Here is a 25,837-nt window from a genome sequence, read left to right on the forward strand (position 1 = left end):
GAAGACAATGGATGAAAAAGGGTATTTGGACATTACTGTAAAGTGGCAGATGTGCAATTCTTACTCCATTTTCAGAACTTGGTGCATTTTCCATGTTTTTAGTGTAATGCTTAGTGTCAAGCTAGAAGTGATATTTTTTCTTGTACTTTGCCCTGTGTGGTTGATTTTTATTTTTAAACTATCTAGTGCTCCTGCCACTGCTATTCCTAGACTTGGGGCCAAACTGCACATTACATGTAGTTGCTTAATCTCTTTGCTTCCTACTAACTGTACATGCAAGACCACATGCTCCAAGCTGCTGTCCCATCCATGAGGGGAAAAGCACCTAGAGGTTGTTTTTCACTAAACAAAACTTAGTGAAACTAAGTTTAGTTTAGTAAACTTCACTAACCAACTGCATGTAATATATAGCTTAGCTGCCAGGAATAACACTTTCCCCCCATGTTGTAAATCCGTAATGTTAGTGCAGTTCTAGAAGTTAAAAACAAAGAATTTCAAAGAAAGTGGTAAAAAAGCGAAGGTACAGATGATCTACAGATGCATCAATAGGAGTATAGCATCTAGATCAAGGGAAGTAATAGTGCCACTGTATTCTGCTCTGGTCAGACCTCACCTGGAGTACTGTGTCCAGTTCTGGGCACCACAGTTCAAGAAGGACACTGACAAACTGGAACGTGTCCAGAGGAGGGCAACCAAATGGTCAAAGGCCTGGAAACGATGCCTTATGAGGAACGGCTAAGGGAGCTGGGCATGTTTAGCCTGGAGAAGAGGAGGTTAAGGGGTGATATGATAGCCATGTTCAAATATATAAAAGGATGTCACATAGAGGAGGGAGAAAGGTTGTTTTCTGCTGCTCCAGAGAAGCGGACACGGAGCAATGGATCCAAACTACAAGAAAGAAGATTCCACCTAAACATTAGGAAGAACTTCCTGACAGTAAGAGCTGTTCGACAGTGGAATTTGCTGCCAAGGAGTGTGGTGGAGTCTCCTTCTTTGGAGGTCTTTAAGCAGAGGCTTGACAACCATATGTCAGGAGTGCTCTGATGGTGTTTCCTGCTTGGCAGGGGGTTGGACTCGATGGCCCTTGTGGTCTCTTCCAACTCTATGATTCTATGATTCTAAAAAGTGTTCATTTAAATGAGGACAGGGGAAGCTTTGGATCTTCAGATGTTGCTGGACTACAACTTCCATCATCCCTGACCGCTGGTGGAGGCTGATGGGAGTTGGAGTCAAACCATATTTGGAGTATCAAGGTTCCCCAGCCATGACTTAACCTGATGCCTAAGGTAGGAGTGGCCTTCCAGATGTTGTTGGTTTCCAACTTCTAGCAACCCTACCCACCATTGTCAATAGGCAGAAATGATGGGAACACTAGTCCAACAACCTGCAGGAGGATCACAAATTAGCTACCCTAGCCTTGAAACTTGCTTTACAATTAGGAATGACTTCAGGTAATGGTTTAATTTTGGAAAGGATTTTTTGTTGTTGTTCAATGGGAAAGCCCAAAATTTACTTAATATTTAACGCATATTAGGGTTTTCTCTTAAATTAAACCCTGTGACATTATGCTAAATTTTCATGGATATTTGAATGAAACCCCAGCTAGAAAAAGAAACAGAAGAAGGGAAAAGAGAGAAAGGGAAAAAAGATGGGGATGAGAGGACAAACCAATCAGATTTGGTGTTACCAGCCAACGGAAGTTTTTAAAAAACAAATCACCGAGTGAAATCGTACATTTACTCGGAGAGAGCATCCTTTGACATTTCCTTCTAGGTGATCTCTGAGCTCCTCCAGCTTTCGATGGAGCTACATGTAAACATCAGAAAATGAATTGAAAATTATACCTATTCTCTTTTCATGTTTGTTGTTTCCGTTCTTTTTATAAAAAAGATAAGATCATAGCGCAACACATTTCTCACTGCCTTTGCAATACATCAAACATTTTATCAACACAAATATATGCTCCATATATTCTGACAAGAAAAGCAACTCATTTGGTTAAATCAGCAATTATTTTTTCAACATGTAAAAGTTAGTTCAGTTAGTAAATACAGGTTGTGTAGTGATCACTGCCTTTAGCAAACTTCCTAATTTTCAAGCATTGTTTGTAGCAAGGAGAGTGCTGAAATATTGTAGATTGTTTTCAGTGGGTGCAGTACCAAATATAGGGTCTTCCATGCAATTTCTAAATGTTCATAGCTCATTCTGATGCCTAAATTGGCTACTGCTGAACGCTAACAGCAACAATTCTTATATTTAGTAGAGAAGTACAGAATTAAGAAATATAACGAAAGTATCAATAGGTTTTGAAAGATGACCTAAATTTCAAAAGACACGGGGTAAATGAACTTGGATCCAAGGATAAGTGAATGCATGGGATTTCACAGAAGGAAAGTTTACCATCTCCTCATTCTGCTGCAGTAGTCTGAACCTCTGAAAAAACTCTCCAATGTGGAGCATGGGGCTGCTGGATGGGATCATCTCAAAACCAGGCAGACACACCTTTTATGAATGCCTGGTTTGAGGCTGCCCTCCCTCCTTTCCTTGGAAGGGCCTGGGGAGGAGCAGTTGGCTGTGGTGGGGAGGAAATAGCAAAAGTTCCTTCTAAGAGCTTCCTTGTTTTCACTGATCTTAGGATCCAATCCACTGAATTCAAAACCCAAGGTGCTGCATTTATTCAAGTATAAACTTACAAATCTTGCATACAAGTTTGCGGTAAGGATAGATCTTTTTTCTTGGAATACAATTTGAAAGCTGGATTCACAGTTAATTATGTACATATATTTTCAATGGCTACTTTTATTTTCCATTAAACGTGGACTGAAACTTGTTCTGTCCACTGCAGCAAAAGTATCCAACAATGCAAAGTATATCTTAGACTGCACCACAACCATAAATTAAAAGCGGGGGGGGGGGGGAATCAGCCTCACAGAAAGACAGTGAGGAATGTTGTAGTTGCCTTTCAGCATCATTGGCATAAGCGTAATAGCAACTTTTTCCTTTTTTTCCATTATGAAATCAATTGTATGGAATTGAATATGGGAAATAGGTGCATAATTACACTTTTCCCTTCCCCCTGTTTATGCTCAGTGCAACAACACTTTCACACGGAGCAGCTGTATAGAGCGGTCTTAAGAGAAAAGAGAGGATGGCTTGTCCTGGAATAAAGGTGATACACACGCACACACACAAACACAAAATATATTTTTGAAAAAAATTGAGAAGGCAGGATTGGCAAGGAGAGTGCAGAAAAAAGAAAGAAAATTAGTGCTTCATGTGGTGCAAAAAAAAAAAACAAACACAAAAAACTGAAGTGAGAAGTGAAATAGTGCAAGGATTAAAAACGAGAGGCCACAATTATTGCTAAATATTAACAAGGTAACCTATGCCATGCCATGGGTTCAAAACATGTTGATAAACTGGATTTTTAGATGTTTTTTTTAAATAACATAACAGCATCTCTCAGAAGACTGTATGGGCAAGGGCAGATTAAATAATAATCTTGGAACTCAATGTGATAAACTATAGATGGAAACTGGTTTAGGAAGCTGACTGATTTTGCTACAGTTTTGACTTAATTAGTTGCACTTAGTTCCCATTAAAACGAATGGGGAAAGTTAGCCTTAATTTAAGTCTTTTTGATTTCAGTGGAAATCAAAAGGCAACTAACTTAGCATGGATCCAGCTCACCAGACATTGTGTAATTCTTTAAAATGAACAAAGAAGGCAGTAAAGGGGCTTAGCACTGCAGTAATTTTAATAGCCTTGTTATTCAGAAATGTCTCACAAGATCTCTCTCCCCATATTTCCCATTTTCACTCTTCTTAAGCATATACACACACAACAAATTCAGCTAATTTGATTACAAAATGAGTATTTTAAAAGTACAAAGTAAAAACTGAGAAGTCAATCAACAATCTTACATCTGAAACAGGAAAACTGCATGTTTTAATCTGACTTCATCCACAAATCACTTAAACGACAAAACTTGAATCTAAGCAACCTTATCCTATTTAAATAAATGAAACTAAGCCATTTTAGTGCCACTAAGTGGTTTAAGAGAGAAGAATGTGTCATTGTTTTTATATAAATGTAGCATGAATATAATTTTATTCTTGCCATCTATCAGAGAAGTGTTAATTATTCACAAATGGTAGGCTCCTTAAGGAAACTTCGGCTATTCCCCCCCCCCCCGATACGTAGTAACATCCAGAGCTAGGCACTTGGCAACTTGCCTTCAGCTAACTGCATTATGGTGGCTCTTGGGTAGCACAGAAACAAAAAAAATGTGATCCAACAGTGATAAAAACACTGAAATAAAAACAATGAAATGGTGAGAAAGATAATAGCCCCACCCTCTGCCTCCCCTCCCCGCTCCCTCCAAAATAAAAGTGTAGGCTATAGAAGAAAACTTGCAAAATAAAAGTTAGAAACATATTTACTTTGAGGGATCCAACTCTACTAGCAACTCCTTTGCTTTCATCCGGGCGTCTAATTTGCTACAATGGGGGAAGATGGATAAAAAAGACAGAAGAATAAAGAAAAAAGTGAACTTAAAAAAATTTCCACACAGTCAGTTAGCAGTGCATGCAAGACATCAATTTGACTTTCTGACACACTTCTAGGGAACAAGGACACAGACTCTTATTTCTGGATCACATTATGACTCGTTTGCTGAATTCTTCTCTTTAATTACGGATTCAGTACTGAAAGTGTGCATGCTATAGTTGTTACTAATATTTTAAAAAATACATAAACCATAATATATTTGAAATCCTGGATTTGGTTCATGACGAATGAAGTACTGACACAAAGATAGGACAAATGTCTTTGTCTTTAAGCCAGGTCAGTGAACTTGTGCTATGTGCGATGGTTGAAGAGTGTCAAGCACACAAATTAGAGACATGGGTATTGCAAAGCTTTCAGCCCTGCGAAATATTAGTGATAACTGGCAGAATTATATACAGCTGCCCCATGTTAAAAGAAATTAGGATATTAGACACAGTCCTTAGTTCCCAATTAAATAATTTTGCTGCCCAGCCAGAAAATTTTAATGCCATACCAACAGCAACTTAACAATAGCCAAGACACGTCTTAGTTTTGCTTTCAATACGAGCCTCCTTGTTGTTTTCCTTGCTTATGTTACGGTAATTCTGTATTGTGCAGAGGAATGAAGAAACAGTTCTGTAGCTACTGCTTATCAAGCTTTCATATTGCTAGGAAGAAAATTTAAAAGTAAGCAGAAAAAAGTTATACACTAAAGAATCTTCATTTTTATCATTTATATTTTTATAAAAATGGTAAATAAGCTTACTAAATAATATCAAGTCCAAAGTTTTGTATGTGATTCAGATGAAACATTTAAATTTATGTAAATAATGGAAAAGCTTCCTACTAGAATGGACTGGATAACAAATAGGCAATACTAGGAATACATAATATCCCATGCTGCCCTACTAGATGCAACAGGACTTCTGTCTCCCCTCTCCACCACCAAAGGCCCCCCAAAGAAGCTCCTCTGAACTTCCTCTCCTCGCCTCTTTCCTGCAGGCCCCACCCACCCTGCTCCAGAAAGTTCCTCAACATTCTGGAGCAACACAGGGGGTTGGGAAGGAATTCTGTTGCAAAAGCAGAATTCCGTTGCAAAAATGAGCTGACACTATTTGATGTCATCCAATAATAGATAGTCTTAAAAGGTAGCTCATTTTGACAATATGGAAGATTCCAATTGGTTCAAAGTAAAGTGCACATTTTCAGACAGAGTAAAAGGCTGGGCAGATCTCTTGTCATTTGGCTGGCTAACAAGTAGTTAGCTGCAGACGCTGGTCATCCAACAGGTCAATAGGACATAAGACTACCTCTCTAACCTTGAGCTAGAGCAGGCCTTTCCAAACTTTTCATGTTGGTGACACACTTTTTATCATTTCGCGACACAGTAAATCAGTTTTACTAGCAAGCCAGAGGTTTCCAGCCCTGGAAGAAGCATGGGGAGTGTTTGTGCGACAAACCTACACACTGCAGCCGACACGCTAATGTGTCGCAAACGCACAGTTTGGAAAGCCCTGAGCTGGAGGCTTAATATTTCTGTGCCTTAATTCCCCATTTATTAAAATGGCATATTGCGCAAGTGTTTTGATTAGAAATTCATAGAATGCATACAAGTGTAAGCAGAAAAGATATAAGAGAAAATGAGAAACCCACAAGTGAAAAGGCTTGTTGCAATATTTTCTTCTCAAAAAGGAAATCAGACACTATGTTTGCTAAGCACCTAGGTCAGAGAAATAAAACAGGCAAAACTATATAACAGGAAAAGTGGAAGTCAGGTAACATAATAAAGCAGATAACAAAATGCAGTGGGTTGGAATAATAAACAACGGGGAGTGAAAAGCAAAGAAAGAGGAAAAAGATCATACAACAAGAGATAAGGGGGAGGGGTAAATGAAGTAAAGGAGTTTTTATATTGGCTCCAAAATACAGACAATTGCACTGGAGGTTCAACATTACAGAAGATACAGACATCAACATCAATTCAAAATATTGAAAAAAAGTCTAAAGATTGCATTCCTAAAAGTACCTAACTAATCAATTTCTCTTATATTAAATAATGGGAATAATTCCTCCAATAGGAGCTGAATTATTAACAAAAAGGAAATGTACAGCAAGTCAAGTATTATTATTATTTTGAACACAATAATTTAAAAATGCCATGTTTTTCTACTATTTTAGCTTCTTTGAAATGATTTTAAACTTGTTACTGCTAGATAGCAATTTTTGAAACTGTTATGATGTTTCACTGTATTGCACAATCAAGAACAAATATAGGGCACAGGGCTTCCAGCGCTGAGGCACAGGGACATTTTTGGCTGGGATCCAAAATATACCTCTTCAGCTTGCGCATGCGCAGAATTCTGCCTCATCTGCAGCTCCCCCAACCTGCCTCTAGAGGCTCCAGAACAGTGTATTGCAGACTGAGGGAGGTGGTGAATAGATAACTCCAACCTGGTTTCCTAGAATCTAGCAACTGGGAAAGCAGTTTCCCAGAGGGATTTGAAGAAGAGAAACAGCGAGCAGTGAAAGTTTATAACACTCCACTCCTTCTCCCTGTTTTATCTCTGCTTTAAACCCTCTACTAATACAGGGAAAATTTGACTGAGAGAAAAGTAAGGAAAAGTCATGATTCGATAGGATTGAAGGAAACCGTCAGACATACACTATTGTTTCATAAGCAGCTCTGAGGTGAACGGAAAGCAAGCATGTCTGTGAGAATGTGTATTTTATTCTACAGATGTCTTAGGAGTCAGTTTGCACAGCCCAAGAAATACAAATAGGCAACTGATGGTGAATATGCAGCAGAATATATTTCTGAGAGCAGCCTCAAGCGTCACAAGTATTTGGAAGTAAAAGTTTTCACAGGTTTTTTGCTAATTCAGGGCTGTACCTGTAAGCCCAAACATTTGGTGAAGAAATTTAGGACTATAGAAAAATGAAGAAGCACCCTGCATACAGTGGTAGTTAATAACAATGAATTAGAAACATATCTCAGGTGCTCAAAATTTTGAGCTAAGCACCCCTTTATCATCTCTGAAAAAATGAGCAACCGAAACTTTGTGGATATTTATCACACTTTTGCAAAACGTTGTATGAATCTATTGAGGCATATGAGGTCTGGAATGGAGTAGAAAATACTCTTCCTGAAGGAGTAGTTTTTTATTCAATAACTCCTTCTGTAAAATGCTCCCCCCACCAAAGAAAAAAAAAATCCTTTGGAAAAACGAAGGCTATGGCCTGTGAAGTTTTGTTTTTTTGTTATGTGAAGTCCAAAACAAACAAGAAGGTTCAGAGAAAGAGAGACTGTTGAAGGTATCCTAAATGATGACTCAGGGTAGCTATTTGTTATAGTTCTTTTAGTGCCAATGGTTTTGGAGCTGTTTGTGGCAGGCAATTTGTACATAGCATAGCTCCAGGATGGGGGTTAGAGTGTCTTCATCTGTATCTAAACTAGATGAAGTATGTAGATGAGTTTTGTGGTCAGAGAATGATCAACCTATACAAACATATAAATATTGAGCTATATTAATATTGATACCATGGGGTAAGGAAAGCCATGAATCTAAATAAAACTGCTAGTACATGAATGCTAGCAATGGATAAGAAAGCCTCAAACATATGGCCAAGCTTTAAAAACTGTCAAGAAGTAATTTTAATGGAAGTGACCAACCACTTGGAAAATAATTCTAGGAAAAAAAATTAGTATAGAATCTTTGGTTTTTTGAGTTAGAAACTGATCTTTCTCAAAGAGAGCAAACACTGTTATGCTATGTCATAAATTATAAGTATATTTTAATCATTAAAAAATTTAATGTTTTGTTATGCCACCCATGCATTTCTACTACCTCATACCCTCCAACATTTCTCCAATGAAAATAGGGACATCCCATTCCATAATGATAATTTTACTATTTATAACCCACAAATCTTACTGGGTTGCCCCAGCCACTCTGGGCAGCTTCCAACATATATAAAAACATAATAAAACATTAAACATAAAATAACTTCCCTATACAGGATTGCCTTCAGCATGCTCGGGGGGTGGATAACTCCATACCCTCTAACATTTCTCCAATGAAAATAGGGACATCCTAAGGAAAAGTGGGACATTCCAGGATTAAATCAGAAACCGGGACGGCTTCTCTAAATCAGGGATTTCCCTGGAAAATAGGGACTCTTGACGGGTTTACTATCTCCATTCCAAGACATAAAAATGGTGTTATAGTTCTGTTTTCATAAAAAAATAATTACACTGAAAGGAAAACTTTTCTGAAAGGAGACACAGGTATGCAGAAGTTAAAGGCAGACTTCTGAAAACTAAAGGGACAATATGCATTCTCATAATTCTGATACAGTCAGACTTCATTAAGTCTCAATGACTTAAGTGTGCCCATTCTAAGCCAGCAGCAGTCAATAACATGGCTTACTGACACAGTGGGCTGCTGGAGCTTACTGAGAGGGAGAGGGGAGGAGCTTGGCCCGGTTCAGCATGTGGCAGCAGGAATATCAGACTGCCTCTGCCATCATGCACCACACCCTCTTGGTAAGTGTCAGCGACCCACTGGAGGGTAATGGTGCCCCACTGGCCCTGCCTCCCTGGTCACTACTGCTCCAAGCATAACTAAGTCTGCACCCATTCCATGAGCCCTTATCAAAATTAAGTAAATGACACTTAAATCCTATTGAAATTAATATCACATCAGGTGATTTCATATTATAGATTATCAACCATTTTTAATCATATGGCTAGGCAGTCATAATCGAGTATACATCTCTACTGCCAGCATTTCCCATCAAATTTGTGCACACTTTGGACACCTGTTCAAGTTCTCAGATATAAAACAGGAATGCAGTACAATAATTGAAAACATCTTTAGGGAATGTGAAACAAAACTCACACTTTCTATCTATTCAATTTAAAATAGAAAACAATTTATTTGTCAGAAAAAAAGATTCAAAGAAGTATGTATGTTAAAAGATTACTTAGTGGGTTTTGTGCTTCTAGATCAAAGGTCTAAAATAACCTATAAAATACCCAATTTCTATTTATTATCCCTTAATATAAAATGAAATATAACATTATTCATGTATATAAAACATTAGGCTTTCCATATTATAGCTATGGAAATCTCTTACATTTAAAACAAAATTCTATTAGAAATTCTTTAAAATATTCATATACATATTTCCCAACACTCAAGTAAGTTAATATATAACAAACACAAGAACAATAATTAAGCATACAACGCAAAGTCCAAAAAGCTCAATAAAACTTAGCAGCAATCAAATAAATCCAAAACTGTCTGTAAATGCCTCAACAGTCCAAAGCCTTCCAAAATAAATAAGTGTTCTGTTTTGTGCAAGCTGTAGAGAGTAGTTTGGGTTAAATTTCTCTCTCAAAATACTAGAACCTGGGGCCATCCAATGAAGCAGAATTTGGAAGATTCAGGACAGAAAAAAGAAAGAAATTCCTTCCACAAGACGTAGTGGTGGCCACCAATATGGATTATTTTAGACTAATTTATGGAGGATAATACTACTATAATAATATCTAGTCATGACAGCTATGTTCTACCTCCATTGTTGGACACAGTATGCCTCCTGAATACCAGTACAGGTCTGAAGAGAATTTTCAAGCACCCCAATAATGTTTGCAGGATTCAGGCTCTGAGTTAAGCTCAACAAAGGTTTCTACCTCATATAGTGAAGCCACGTACAGGGCCTGATTTACTGTACCCAGAATGGAGGCTCAGAATAGGCAAGACACTCTTTTAAGTACATTATTTCCAGTGTGTGAAAATCTTAAGAAAGCTACACTTTAGCATCATACAATTATGTGTGGAAGCTCACAGGCAGTCAGTGCAGCTGCCACCAACCTGGTTGGATGCTTTTGCCTCCCAAAATTTATCAAAAAGCAATCTGCAGCATTTTGTGCAAGCCATGACGCCAGAATTGTCTTCAAGGACAGCCCCACGTAAAGCACATTGCAGCAGTCAATCATAGAGGTTATGAAAGCATACATCTATGGATGTAGCATGGTATAGAAATTTAATAAATAACAATAATAAAATAATAATAAAAGGTAAGCATGGTCAGATCCTGGATCTCAAAAAAGGGACACATAGACCTAATAAAAGTCTATATTTATTTAGTTAGACTGTGAGATTACTGAGTAAGATGTGCCTGCAGAGTGTTGCAGAGTTAAAATCATTTGTAGAGCAGTATGTGCAAAATATAACAGCATGGATTTTTTTAATCTGACTGCTGGATGGCCCAATGTTGAAGCAACACTTTTTCTCCATTTTAACACGGTCATTTGTAGTCATCTCACAGTGGTGACCCACATAGAAGTCAGCCTGTTTAATGCATGTAATCCCTTTTAAATCTCAGTTACCTAATGGTCGGGTAGGTCAATACCATGATGCACACATGGATTTATGACTTGAAGAGAATGTAGGGGTAGCCAATGTGGTGCTTCCTGATGCCTATGGCCTTATACTCCCATCAGTCCCAGTTGGCATGGCTAATGGTCAGGGATGAAAAATAAATAAAGAAGAGTAGTAACAACTCCACAAGATAAGTAAGATGATATATATCCATTTTTGTAAACTTAATGATTATATTATATGGACAAAATCTTAAATTGCCCTTCTGAAACAGAAGAGCACCTCCCATTCATGGAAGGAATGTGACCCAGATGAGGCTCCCTCTTGCTCTCAGTGATGGTGGGGACTAGGGAGGTGATTTTCATTGGTTACCTCTTCCTCCTACTGCCCCCCCACCTCCCATACTGATCTGGAGCATCTCCAACACTAGAGCAGAATCTTAAGGGGCTAAGGGGAATTGGCAAAATCTCCCTTCCTCCTAACAGCAACATACCAAGTGGAGATCTGCTAATGAGAACATAGGAACCAAGTTATAATGTTTAGATACGGAGAGATAAATCTCAGATATCCAAAACGGGTGACTGGAATAAAAATACTAGTCTAGATAGCCAACGTAGAATCAAAATAAGTAATGAAAAAGGGGCAAAAAATGTTCTATCAGTCAGCTTTAGTTAATCCCTACTGGTTCAAGGTAAGTGCAAAAGAAAGGAGAGTTGTAAAAAATACCTTTGGAGCCTTAAAAATGCCTGCTACTTAATATGCAGTAAAAACATTGTTATTACAAAGTAAAGGACATGGGTTTATATAGTTTAGCGTCACAAAACTAATACCAAAGGGAAAGAACAAAGTAGCAAACACTCCGATTACCAAAATATGCTAGGAGGGATGGCCTTAAAAAACAGAACCGCCCCTAGCTCTGAGCATGCTCTGATAGGTCTACTAAATCTACTCTGAGGCAGACCTACTAATGTTGTGCTATGGCGGTACACTAATTTTTGTGTTCTGATTGGTGGGACTGCCATCCTGACAACAGGAGGAGGCTGGAACCTGTAAAACTGCTAGGGCTACTAAGAAAATACATTTTTAAAACTCGGTTCCTCTGCCTGGAGATGAATGGGAGAAACCTCCTGGCCAAAGCAATAGTCTGGATCAGGCATGACTGAACAGTGGAGAGAGCTGACTGCCCAGAGAACGGGAGACTGGCAGAAATGTCTCCAGGGAGTTCCTCTAAGTTGAAATGAAATTTTGGGCAAAACTACTGTATATGTATTAGGCGCGGGTGGCGCTGTGGGTTAAACCACAGAGCCTAGGACTTGCCGATCAGAAGGTCGGCGGTTCGAATCCCCGCGACGGGGTGAGCTCCTGTTGCTCGGTCCCAGCTCCTGCCAACCTAGCAGTTCGAGAGCACGTCAAAGTGCAAGTAGATAAATAGGTACCGCTCCGGCGGGAAGGTAAATGGCATTTCTGTGCGCTACTCTGGTTCGCCAGAAGCGGCTTAGTCATGCTGGCCACATGACCTGGAGCTGTATGCCAGCTCCCTCGGCCAATAAAGCGAGATGAGCGCCACAACCCCAGAGCTGGCCACGACTGGACCTAATGGTCAGGGGTCCCTTTACCTTACTGTATATGTAAAAAACAAAACAAAAAGCTTTTGCCTTTTATTTTTTAACTGGGTTTTTGCTTCCATAAGCAGCGTTGTAATCCTAGGGTCAGATTATTCTTCAGGGGATGAGGCTGAGGATTTGGAGTTGGAATTGCCCTCAGGGCCAGTGGCCCTGGATGTACATACTAAACCAGAAGCACTTGTACAAGAGGAGCCCATTGTGCCAGTACCTCCTGGGCCTGAGGAGGTTGTATTGCCCTCCTTGAACAGCAGTTCAGAAGCTTCAGTAGAGCCATTGCCTCTTCTGCTCCACTGGAGTCAATAGCTGCTAAGACGAGTTGGGTCCCTTCATATTCAGAGAATTTCATGGAAAGCAGAACTAGCGACTGTGGCACAGCTCCAGCTCCTATTTAAGGCTCTTGTCTTTTTTTCATGTTTTTTATGACAGAATATGTTTTTTTCTGTCAGTCTGCACTTTTTATGGTCATGCCTATTGCCCCTTAAAACACGTTAATGTCTAAATGTTCAGCTGTCGTCTGCCAATTGATGTATTTTCCTTTTTAGCAAGAATTCTCTGTATCTTTGGGTTATTTTACAAGACTTCACTATTTATTATATTTACCAAATATCTTAATTTTTCAATAGTTCATCATGAGAAAAGATAAAATGGTTTGACCAAAATAGTTTAGTTAACAAGAAATTGGATTAGAAAGCACAAAGTCTCTGCACCATTTTTAGCAGATTGCTTCTCAGTAACCTGTCCAGTTTTTTGCACAGAGGTCACATTGCCTGGTGTAGGGGGAGGAGCAATTGACAAGAGATGTGTGAATAACAAAGGATGTATTTTTTACAAAGACTAAAATCTTTGACCTAGTTAGTGATTATCATTTTCAAACTCCACTCCTCATTTTATATCTAAAATTAGGATAGCAGCAGGATGAGAAATTTAATCTTCAGCAAATTAAATTCCCCATCATGCTCTCTGAAATAAGAATTAGATATAGCCTTTGGCTAGATAAGTAAGCCATAGTACAAATATTTAACAGTAAAGAAAGAGACTTAGTCATAATGAACATTATTCCCCATTTTATTTTCCCCAGTCTTATTGAAGAATAGCTATACTCACTTAAAACTGGTGCAATGAAATGGAAAGCAAGACACTTTGTCGGAAATGCTTAACCCTTCAAAGCCTGCTACAATTTCCCCCCTGTTTTGGGCTACCATTGCCAGCAATTCTACTTTAGATTTCATGCTATTATATTTATCAGGATGTATTTCAAAGATGTCTGGCAAATGCAATTTCAATGAGTTCAACCTAACAAGTCAAAGTGATCTCAGGGCTAGTTTATACACGGAAGCTGTCTGCTTTCCGTTGCTCCATACAATTCTTCCCAATCAACCCTTGAGTGTGAAATTGAAGAGAGATACAACAGCATGTACAGAGCTGCAGACAGATACAGCCAGCAGTGGTAAGCAGCGATTTCTCTGAGAATACTTGCTGGACAAAAACCTGACATGATAGTGAAAATTACTGCCTTCTACTGCTGGCTATATGTATTTAGAGCTCAGGTCACAGTGACATTTCTCCATGTGCTTCTGTACCAGGGACAATCAAGATAGATTGTACAAAAGGGAAAGGGCGCGGGGGAGAAGCATCCTGTTTGCATGAGTGAGCTGGCCGATACACTACTAATGACCTAGCTACTACAATAAGCAAAAAACAAAAACCCCAAAATATATTAAATTCACCTATCAAAATTAACAAGGGATTTCTCTTAAAAGCAGTCATTTTTTTTTATATCATGGGATGCCAAAAAGATAAAATATCACATACGTGTGTGTGTAATATATATATATATGTGTGTGTGTGTGTGTGTGTGTGTGTGTGTGTGTGTGTGTATAACATCCCTGAGGCTCTGTACCCAGCACACTCCCTTAAATCCACCTCTGAATCTGTGTGTATAGATATATATAGATATAATATAGAAATATGTGTGTGTGTTTATGCTAAAACTTTGACATTTACTCAGAATGCAGCTTTAATTAGGTTACAAGTATCTCTCCAAGATGTAATTTTGAAAACAGCATAGTGCATCAAATTATAAACCAGATAGAATTTCGTAAAGAAATCATGAAGCAGTTTTCCAGCACTCCTGATTAAATTTTACTATACAGGTTTTTTTCTGAAAAGAGGAATGAAACCGGTAAAAAAGTTCCAGAGATTTGAAATCTAATAATTTTCCTCTGACATATAAAGTGGACACTATTTAAATTTCACTTAACAAGATAGAACCTGAAAAAATCCTAAACTATCCAGTCCAAATTCAGTATGAGCAGGAAGGAAGGAATGTTCTAGCATTCAAACAATGCTTAATGGAATTCTCAAGTGCATGATTTCTCTAACTTACACTCTACTGTCACAAAAATCAAGCAGTACATCATCACAGCATTGGTTCACTTGGTAGTATTAACGTATGTCAGGAAGTAAGTTAGCCTATCTATAGCAATAGCAGGATAATTCAGAGTTTATTTAACAATAATAGTTACAATGTGCTAGAGCTTTTCCACGGATAAAAAATAACAATCCCAAACTTTTCTGAACAATCCAAATGTTGGCATTGAAGGGTTTGTTTTTTCTCAATAGTCTAAAAATAATTGAAACCTGGAAGGTTTCAATCACCTTTTATTAGGTACTGGTAAAGAGAAGGCATTGCCCCCAGACACACCGTGCTGATATAGTAAGATATAAAATGTTCTATAAAGTATTCACTGCTCTAACTCAGTGAATAACAGAACCCTTGAGTCATGGATCTTCTTGCACCAAAGGCTAAATGCAATCTGTGCATCTCCTCTCCCTTTCCCCAGCATAATAGGTTAAAAGTTAACACAGGGCATCTGATAGCAGATAGCCACTTGTAATTCTCCAAGCTGTCCAATCCAGCACTGCTATTTGGCTTGGGCATGCACATGTGGTTACAGGTGGCTCTGGGAACTTTTGGAAGTGGCTGGTGAGCAGTAAGGGACATAAAGATTTAGAGATTGCTGGGAAATTAGAGGGAAAGGAAAACTGGAACCATGTGGTATCAAAAATTGTGGGATCTTAGGTCATTGGTACTACATGCTCTGCATGTAGAAAGTTCAAGGCTGAATATCCAGCTTCTCCAGCTGAAAAACTTCAGTGTATCTCTGCACAGCAACAATTGACAAAAGGAATTTGAAACATTAAAATTCTGCTTAAACTCAGCTTCTAAAAATGGCACCTTTTGTATCAACATGTTTTTCTACACAGAGAAATTAAGGCACAGACCTCAAGAACTGAGCCTACAGTTTTTACTTATCTTGTTCACTCAAGTTTAATAAACTTCCAAGTTTCCCCCCAATAATAGTATTTCAAAGTATGTCTCAGTTTATTTTGAACCCCGCTGATGAAAGAAACAAATTCAAGTGCAATTTAAAGTTCCAACAAGATTCTTTAGGAAACCCATTTTATATTGTCCACCAATTCCTCTAATCTGTTTTAACATAGACATGCAATCAGTATTAAATGCCAAAACATTGAAACAAAGATAAGTCAGTGGCTGGGTATGTTACTATGACTTACTGATACAAAATAAATAAATTCGGTAAAAAAAGTTAACTGCCAGACACTTGCAATCATTTTAAGAATCTGGGAACCACAATCAATTAGATAAGATGGATTACTTTTTACCATTTCCTTTATTAAACACTGCAATATTGAACAAGTCAGAAAGAAAGCTTTTTGATATGATATGTACCAATTGAATACAGATGAGGAATTCACTTGCTAAAATAAATTATATATTTACTGCTCTTGCTAGTTGCCGAACTTTGCTACAAATATATCACACATTGAGTGTTATACCAAACATATTGGATCACCTGCATAAGTAAAACCAGTCTGAAATAATACCTAAAATACTGACTAGTAGTCTAAAAGGTTGGCATTAAAACTTTCTTTCTATGTAATTTAGAATTTCCAAAAAGAAGGCAGCAAGTATCCAAGTTAAATAAACATTGTTTGGCTTGAAAGTGTTTTAAATATGCTAAGATGATGCTGAGGCAGAGAAATGCCACAGATCAAGAAGTCACAAATGTTTTTGCAGAAAGCATACTATTAGTCTAGTTCTACTGATTCAGGGGCAGGGTTAACTGCACTTTCCTGGGGGAATAAAACACTGTAAGGGATTCATGACTAGTATTGCAATAGAGAACAGACAAGCACTTTTAGATATAAGAAACTTTTGCATAGAATTGCAGGCTTAACGGCAGTGGTTCAAAAGAACAGCAGCCATTTAGTCTAAGAACTTTCATACCCTCTTTCTTCTTTCACACTATTGCTTGGACAGCAATGCATGTACAAGTGAACTATCTTTCACACATTTATAAGTCTCCACAGAGTAAGTTTCCATGCGAGCAGCAGAAGGCATTTATCAACCAGACAAATCACACATCCCATGAGTATTGGACAGGCACAGTACTTACTTTTGGTGTTGGGCAGGAAGCAGTGGAGAGGCGAGAGGTGGCCTGTGCACGAGGAGATTCTGAAGGGGTAGTGCTAAGTGAGGCCGTGTCTCGTGGAAGCACCTGAACACCACGAGATATGATGGAATCTGGAATCTAAGCATAAAAATAAATTTAGTTAATTTCACACTGCATTATAAAATGGCTCAATATCAAAATATTTATATTCAAAATAGACTATAGTGCCAGCTTGAATAAAATATTGCGGGGGCCCAGGTAAGCCTCACCCTGAATAATCAATCACATGATGCAGTGCACACACATCATTCAAATCACAACTCCCCATCAACTTGGGGAGCCCCAGCCCCCTCAAAACTTTCATGGGGGGGGAGCGAAGCCCCCATGGCACCTAGGAGTTGGCTCCTATGGAGCAGATTATCATTTTCCTCCCTCCTAGTAATCAGGGTGGGGGGCACTAGACAGTCTTGGGGTTAGGGCTCGCATCCTCTCCGACACAAATGCCTGCTCATAGGGCTCTAAGCCCCCTTTGTTGACACCAGTCATCTCTGAGTATATTTCTATATGAATTAAAGAAAAATGGTAGCATGTTGCCCAAAGAATTTTGAGGTAGTGAGAAGTTACCCCGAGGAGAGCTAATGGGTAGAGAAGCATCATGCTGAACTTGAGAGTGGAGCTTGAACAATAAGCTTCTGGTTCTTCAACTCTTCAAAAATATTTATGAGCCATTTCTTTACAGTGCATTTGGGATCCCTTCTTAATTTAATTTTTAATTTAATATTTACAACCTGTCTTCACCCCCTTTTAGAATAGAATAGACTTTTTAGAATCTAATATAATGATAATTAGTATTAGTATTAGTACTAATTAGTACCATCAGTACCAGGAGAAGAAGTAGAAGTCCTTAACCAGGATCTGGAGGTAGTAAAGGACTGAATGTTTGCAAAAAACTGAAGCTCAATCCATAAAGAAAGGAAGTGCTATGGGTGGATGGTTCCCACGTCCAGAAGCTGGCAGAATAACCAGTTCTTAATGAGGATGCACTCCCCTTGAAGGTGCAGATGTGCAGTTTGAAGGTACTTCTGGACTCATCATTGACACTTTGAGAGACTTGGTGACACCTATACCCAACTTTTGCTGACGCACCAGACATTTGTAAATAGGGATCTCCTGGCTGTGGTTACTTGTACTCTGAGAACCTCCAAGCTAGACTATTGCAATGGTCTAGCATTTAAGAAGGGATCAAAAGAATATATATATATATATATATATATATATATATATATATATAGCACTATTAGCTTGTGCAGTTTTTCAGTTTTGTGAAAATCTGAGGGATCAAAAGAAAAAACACACACCCAACTTTCTTCATTCAGGAGTACACTAGAAATAGTTACAAGCACAGATGGAAAAGAAATGAAAGCACTGAGGAAGCAATGAGCATGGAAAGGGGAACTGCCGAAAGTGATGATCGATCCACCCACCAAAAAACATCAAAACAAATTGTCTGTGACTTTGAATGGAGCAGTTTGGAGCTCAGTTTCACCAAATCAAACTATCCCCATATAGGGTAAACTGAAATTTACAGGGAGAAGGCATAGAGATTGATGTTGTTTGAGGATAACATCACATATACTACACATATTAAATGTAAATGCAAAGAAGCTACAAATACACTAAACTCTGATGCAGGCAAGCCCATAGTCTTGCCCTTGCGGAAATCAGCAAGCAGTCCCTCTGTATGAAGCCTCAGAAGCACAGCATTACCCCCCCCCCACCACTTGAACAGGATAATGGTATCCTTCTCCCATGAAACAGCAATGGGAAGAAGCAGAGTCCCTGGAGGAGAAAGGAAAGACTAACAGGTGTGACCAATGGACTCCATACTGATCAGTCAGGGACTCAGAAGGGCAACAGGGGTTCCCATACTAGGCAATGAACATTGCTGGTATATGGGCTGGGATATGGCTTCACTTAAGACTAATTGGGCTGCTTCTACTTTGCTTATATTTCTTACACAAATATGAGGCTAGGAAGAGCCTTTCTTCTATCTGTATGCTCTGATGAAATGTGGGGAAAGCCTGTGTTTTATTTTTCTGTGCAATTCAGGGGTTCAGAAGTAGGGAAAGCTGCTTTCAATAGCGGTTTCTCTCTTAATTTTGGTGGGCAGAGGAGGGGGCAGGGGTGCCGGGTATAGGGGGTGCAAGGGGCTTCAGCCCCCTCAATATTTTTAAGCAAGGGGCTGATCCCCCCCTATTGAGGGGGCTGCCATCCCCTACTGTCTCTGGATGATTTTTTGCCCTCTGCACCCCCACACCAATTGCCAAAAAATTGTGGGTGAGAGATATAAACCAAGGAATTAGGGTCATCTAGTCCAACCCCCTGCAATGCAGAAACATTGACATGATTTTTGCCAATTTCTCCATCCTTCTGCAGACCTCAGTGTCACTTCCCATGCTGTTCCAGAAGGTCTCCTGCACTTTATGGAAAATATTTTTGAGGGGCACAGTGGGCTGAAGGAATAATCGAAAAAAGCCCCCACCTGCCTGTAGGAACACCCAATTAGTGGAATTCTGCTGCAGGCAAGGCTGGAACCAAGCCAGTAGTATTCAGATCCTAAAAGCACCTTTGTTTGTAAACAATTCCATTGTTCAAAATGCATTTAGCCAGGGATTTCTGATTCATATGTTAATATCTAAAGAAATGAAGTTAGTGAAAAATGAATTTAGTAAATGGATTTCTTCTTATTTCTTCTATTTTTGCTCTCAGTATTCTGATTATCTGAGGAAATATTCCAATGATTTTGAGTTAGCTGACTAAATCTTCTACAGGTTCCTTATGGATGCTTGTGAAAACCAGAGAGTAAGGGGACATTTTTATATTTTCCCTAGGCTACTCCACAGTATTGAGCAGCTCAGAGAGGTAAACTCACATAGCTGGTTTTCTCAATTTCCCTTAAGAATACAAAAACCCTATTAGACTTTTATAAGTTTGTTAAATTATTCCATTTTTGCCACTTATATTTGTAGAAATGCTTACATTTCAAGCTAAAATCATATCTACATGTGGCCATTACTGATTTTTTTTAAATTCCAAATTTCAGTTTTACCATCATTCTGAGAATAAGGCTACTTTTATTAATGAGATTTTAGAAAGAAAGCCAAGTAAGTGACCAGCAACAGCAGAATATGTCTGATAACAGAGGAAGAAATTAGCACAATGAAATTAACAGTGACCCACTCAAAAGGGAAGCTCTATTTAAGCCTTAGGGCATGAAAATAAGGCACCCGTTTAATACAAGTGAATGGAGATGAAGACACACTAAGACGTTTGCTCTATAGAAGCAAATGACAGACTTCAGGATGAAAGCCTTCAAAATGGTCAATTAGGTCATGAAAGAAACTGGTGTCTTCCCAATTTCTCTTATGGGATGCTCCCCACTTTTTCAGGCGTTGGTAGAGTGATTCTGCCCAGGATGATAAGCTGCTCACATCTCTCTCTTTTCAGCTCCACGTCACTGCTTCCTCTCTGTTCCATTAAGGTATATATTCTAGGATAATGTACCACTGAGTTTTCAAGTCACAAGTTTATTGCCCAGTAAATACAAGTGAGATGGCTAGCACAAACACTGAGGAAGAAAACCATCTGCAAAAAACAGATGGTGGCAGCACCAGCTGCATGACTTCAAAATAATTTTTAGAGCATGCATGGGGAACCTCTAGCCAACAGCTCAAATTTGGCTTTATTTTGGCTGTTTCTCCTGAAACTGCACACACTGCTCTCATACACACACACTGATGTCATATGATATCAGATGTGAGGCAGGTAAAGCCATAGCTGCAAATTAAGAGCTCCAGAGTGCTTGAAATATGGCACCAAATGGAGCTCCTGAAGGAAGAATATCCTTGCTTAAAGTCTTGCTTTTAAACAATAAAGTTTGCAGCTATGGTTTAAATAATTCAAGCTGGGGCTGCAAAGCAAGAATCAGGAGCACATGCTGAAGTTTAATCACTTGAGTCATATGATGTCATTAGTGTATGGTTAGTATCAAATAAAATAAAAACTAACCTCAGTATCATCAACATCATCATCACAACATCACAATCTTATTTCCATACCAGTGTTGGGTTATTGGGGAGAGGGGAGTATCTCTGGTGGGGGACACATTGTGCTCCTTCTGGGGTAGTTTGTCCACCTTTGGTCTCTACCCCGCACTCAGCTCTCACCAGTGGCTCCTAGAAGCTGTCAGCATGCAACAGTGGCCACTCCCTGGGAAACAGCTTCAACTGGCCAGCTAAACCAGGTGAGGGTAGTCAATAGGTCCCAAACCCTCACTGAGTTAAGGACTTCCCTGCATATGAATACTAGCTCTGGCGGATTGAGTGGACAAGACCAATAGTGGGTTCAATGGTCAAGAAGGCAGTTACTGCACATGCTGTTGTAGAGGGAAGTGAGGGGCAGATGGGGTTTGCCAATCTGGGAAGCTAGCCCATCTAGGAGAAGAAAAACACTGATCCTAAAGCTCTGCTGCCTTGCAGCTATACTCATTCATGATAAAGGCTTTGTTTTGGGAGTAAACCCTAAGGAAACTTCCTTGCTTGTTGTGGGACATCTTTGCGAAAAGACAAGGCTAAGGAGTAAATGCTACACAAATCTGGAGTCCCTAAGATGGTTGGATGGCATCTTGTATGCCTCCTTCCGGCAACTCCTGCAGCCCACTTTCCTTGGTGCTCAATGAGGCTGAAAGTGGGGTCTTGTCATCTAGGCAGCCCAGGACTTCCATACACACTGCCCAGGCTTGTGTCCTAGATAGGTCACTTTGGTGCTGCTAACGCAGCAAAAACAATGCAGGAGGAAACAGTTATGAGCTACTGGTCTCTACAGTCACAGCAGGCGCTGTAATTCTTTAGCGGTTTGACTTCAGTCCCAGAGGCGCACTCTATTGTCTCTTGAGACAGATGGATGCCAACAACATCTGAGGATCACAGGGCGGTTTACAATATAAAAACACAAAACTACATACCATAGTAACAAACAAAAAGAATACCACCCCAGTTTAAAAGGCCTTTAATGGTTTAATCAGCCAAAGGCCTAGGAGAAGATGAAAGCTTTTGCTTGGCGCCTAAAGATATGTAACAGAAGTGTCAGGCAAGCCTCCCTGGGGAGAGCATTACACAGGTGGGAAGCCCATTCTCATGTTGTCATCCTCTGAACCTCTCATGGAGGCGACACACACAGAGGGGTCTCAGATGATGACTGCAGGGTCCAGGTTGGTTCATATGAGCAGATAAGGTTCACATAAGACTTTTATATTTATTTTCCCAGTCACCTGTCAAAAGTGGCCTGCAGAGGGTAGGCCAGTTCTGGATCCAACCTGCTGGTCAGATCAATTTCCCTACCTGCCCCTGCTCTACAGCTCATTGGGAAAACCCCATCATATAAAACTTTGAAAATTGTAAAAGAAAACCAGTAATTTCACAACATAATCATCTAGTGACAGGTCCTCTTATATTCTTGCTATCATCTTAGGCTAGCAACCTAATTACATTAATTTGGTCTGCTGTTACAAGCAATTGAACCTGAAGATACCAGTACAAACTTGAAGGGATATGCACTTTCATATTTTTTCTGCTACTAAATTATCCAAAGATTAGTATAAAATAAAAACTAACCCACAAAATAAAGTCCTTAAAATGTTATCTCTTTCTGAGGCTATGAAAATTTGAAGCTGTTTATCCCAGAGCTGTCAACTTTTCCCTTTTCTTGAGAGGAATCCTATTCGGAATAAGGGAATTTCCCTTTAAAAAAGGGAAACGTTGACAGCTATGGTTTATTCACATATATACTTAACTGCTGAATTGAGTGGACCAAGGTCATACTGATTATTTCCTCATGTCTTCTAAATCTGAGAAACTGGCACATTTTACATGATTCAACCATAATAATCTCTATGGCACTATAGAGCTTTTTGGGGGGGTTTCTTGCTACAAATCAGTTTAGCATTTCTACTTAATAATCTTCTTTAAAACAACAGTAAACCATGAAGAATTTCACTTATTTAAAAATAAACGAGGTGTATTACAAAAGTTTAAAGAAGTATGGAATTTAAGACCAGATGGCACAAGAGGTTGTTAATATTGCAAAAATTGGCTGATGTTGCTCAATAGCTTTCATGTTATAATGCTTTTTATATAATTAAAAATTGCAGTTCACAAGAATGAAATTACTCTGGTAGCCTTTTTAGGAACAGAGGGTGATATCCAGCATTAGAAATACTCTTGAGTATGGCTTTTTAACACCAGTAGTTCAGGAAAGTTTAGTAGAAATGATTCATAGAAATGCATTAGCTAAATAAAGGGAGTTCTGATCAAATGAACTCATCTTTAAATCTACAATCAAACATAAATTTCCTGGGAAGGTTCTGTGTCAGTATGATAGTCCTTTCCCTCTATCTATAACTATCTGCATACGGATGCAGAGAATACAAAACTGGGGGTTGAAGTGGGCTTCATCTCAGCTGAGAACAAAGACCTGGTCGCTGCTTCAGGTGGTAAGACTGGCTAAGCACAGTAAATTGCCATCACCCCACCTCACTCCCCACAAAAGCAGCCTTTGGATGTGCAGTTTGACCTCAGAGAGCCCAATCCATTCCTGTTCTGTTGTAGAGACACAACTCCAGGGGCTGTGAGTCCCCTCTCTTCTTTCATCTCACCTGAGTCTGAGGAAGAAAGCACATACCCTGAAAATAAAAAAACTGATTTTTCTATATCTCTATCTGGAGGATACCCATTCCACCTGTATGCTTCCTTTTTCTAGGGGCAAGCACAATGATGTGGGGTGTGTGTGTGTGTGTGTGCAAGCATGAAGGAAAAAAAGGAAGGAGAAAGCAGAGGGTGGGAGAGTAGGCAGGGAAGAGAGGGAGTGGAGGTGAGTAGAGAAGAGAGACGAAGAGGGGGAGGACAGGAGTGGTAGGACAAAGAGTGATGGGAAGGAGGAGGGGTCAAAGTTCGGGAGAGAAGGGGAAGGAAGAGTATGTCCGTGGTGGACTTTAAGTACTCAAATGTCAGTGGTGCTCTATGCAACGCTAAAATTCAGATGGCCATCACCCCCACCGCTCATGCTCCATTCTACAGTATTGTCTTGGTGCCTCCTGCAGTGTGATGCCCAATGAGACTGCACCATTTATGCCACCCTAAAACTGTCTCTGGGTACGTGAAAATTAGATAGGGAGGAGGAGAGATGAGAGGAAGACGAAAACACCTGAGTACATTGTTGCTTGTTGCATCCCGCAACTTGCTTAACGGCAAACACAAAAGTTAATTTAATTGTTACAAATGGCTACTTGCAGAATATTTTTTGGAGAGTAGTAATATTTTTGAAGTGTTGAGTTATAGAAAGACTGGGATTAGAGCAGCAATCTTTACTTAACTGAAAGGGAATTAATTAGCTCTGTCTCCACAGGAAAAAAGAAGCAAAAGGGACCTGCACTTGATTTGTTTTGTTGGCTGAGTGAGCATGCAGGTAAAAGAAAAGGATAATCACATTTGTCGTTACCATGGTAATCATTCCAGCTAACTTTATCCTTGCAGAAAGTGCAGCAAAATGATTGCTGCGTATCCACTGCGAGGAAATATTTCCTGGGAGAGGTTGAAGAAGGGAGACTCTGTTCTTGTACACAGAGGCCTCTGGGAGTTAAAACTGGGAGAAAAACTCCTGTTTCTCCACTCCCTCCATCAATATCTTGCCAATGAGCAGGAAGTGAAAGAGATCTGTGTCCTTCCCTCTGCCCCTCTCGTAGTTTATTTATTTTGTAGGTTTATATTCCACTTTTCAACCAGAGTCCTCAAAGTGGCTAACTATAGCTTTAAAATGCAACAGTTATGTTGTAAGAGGGAAGGTGAAGGTCAAAGGGAAGGAGATCCCCACTCTGCTGTTCCTTCTCCCATGTCTTCCACATCTCTATGCACATAGGGGCAACAGAGATGAGGACATTCATTTTTGCTGACACAGTTAGTAGGACACAAACAATGGTGTTTTAAGTTCAATTATAGATTCTTTACTGATTCTATTAGCCTCAGCTTTCTAACACAGTCAGTCAGATACTGTTTTTCAGAGTCAGAAGGAGGTTATTGTCCAGATTTCAATTGTATGTTTAGGGAGCAATTATTTGCCGTGCCAAAATGATCTGATGGCTGACTAACTGGCTATATTAATATTCTCTTTAAACCACAATGTACTGCTCACTTAGGAGGGGGAACTGACACACATACAAAAGACAATTTAGATACTATCTGTTCAGTTTTCACTTTCTGAGTCAAGCAAAGCCAACAACAAGAACTGGATTAGGATTAGGATGAATAAGTGGTAGAAAAGTGTTAGTGATGGATACCAGAAATATCTGGCTGTCATCCAAGGCCAAGCAATTTGAAGCCCAGATGCAGCCACCAATGCTCTATAGAATTGAAGGAACCTTTGAGTCTCCCCAGAGTGGTGCATGCTCTGGTTATCTCCCGCTTGGACTACTGCAATGCACTCTACGTGGGGCTACCTTTGAAGGTGACTCGGAAACTACAACTAATCCAGAATGCGGCAGCTAGACTGGTGACTGGGAGCGGCCGCCGAGACCATATAACACCGGTCTTGGCCACTGAGACCATGTAACACTAAAAGACCTACATTGGCTCCCAGTATGTTTCCGAGCACAATTCAAAGTGTTGGTGCTGACCTTTATAGCCCTAAACGGCCTCAGTCCAGTATACCTGAAGGAGCGTCTCCACCCCCATCATTCTGCCCGGACGCT

The 25,837-nt window shown here is 39.5% G+C and overlaps 1 protein-coding gene across 21 annotated transcripts in view; it reads right to left on the reverse strand.

Annotated features, from left to right (window-relative positions):
• GPHN (gephyrin) overlaps positions 1 to 25,837 on the reverse strand; it is a 246,328-nt gene that overhangs the window by 65,535 nt on the left and 154,956 nt on the right. For 7 of the 21 annotated variants that reach the window (XM_081855750.1, XM_081855731.1, XM_081855734.1 and 4 more), the window contains 3 exons: positions 17,041 to 17,175; positions 4,443 to 4,499; positions 1,735 to 1,806 (listed from right to left, as the gene is read on the reverse strand). In XM_081855750.1, the coding sequence (XP_081711876.1) occupies positions 1,735 to 1,806; positions 4,443 to 4,499; positions 17,041 to 17,175 (264 nt within the window). The remainder of the gene's footprint in view (positions 1 to 1,734; positions 1,807 to 4,442; positions 4,500 to 17,040; positions 17,176 to 25,837) is intronic. The other 14 variants (XM_081855748.1, XM_081855751.1, XM_081855749.1 and 11 more) reach the window with 2 other exon arrangements.

This window comes from Podarcis erhardii (genome assembly GCF_964252035.2).
Source record: "Podarcis erhardii genome assembly, chromosome: 1".
Classification (NCBI taxonomy): domain Eukaryota; kingdom Metazoa; phylum Chordata; class Lepidosauria; order Squamata; family Lacertidae; genus Podarcis; species Podarcis erhardii.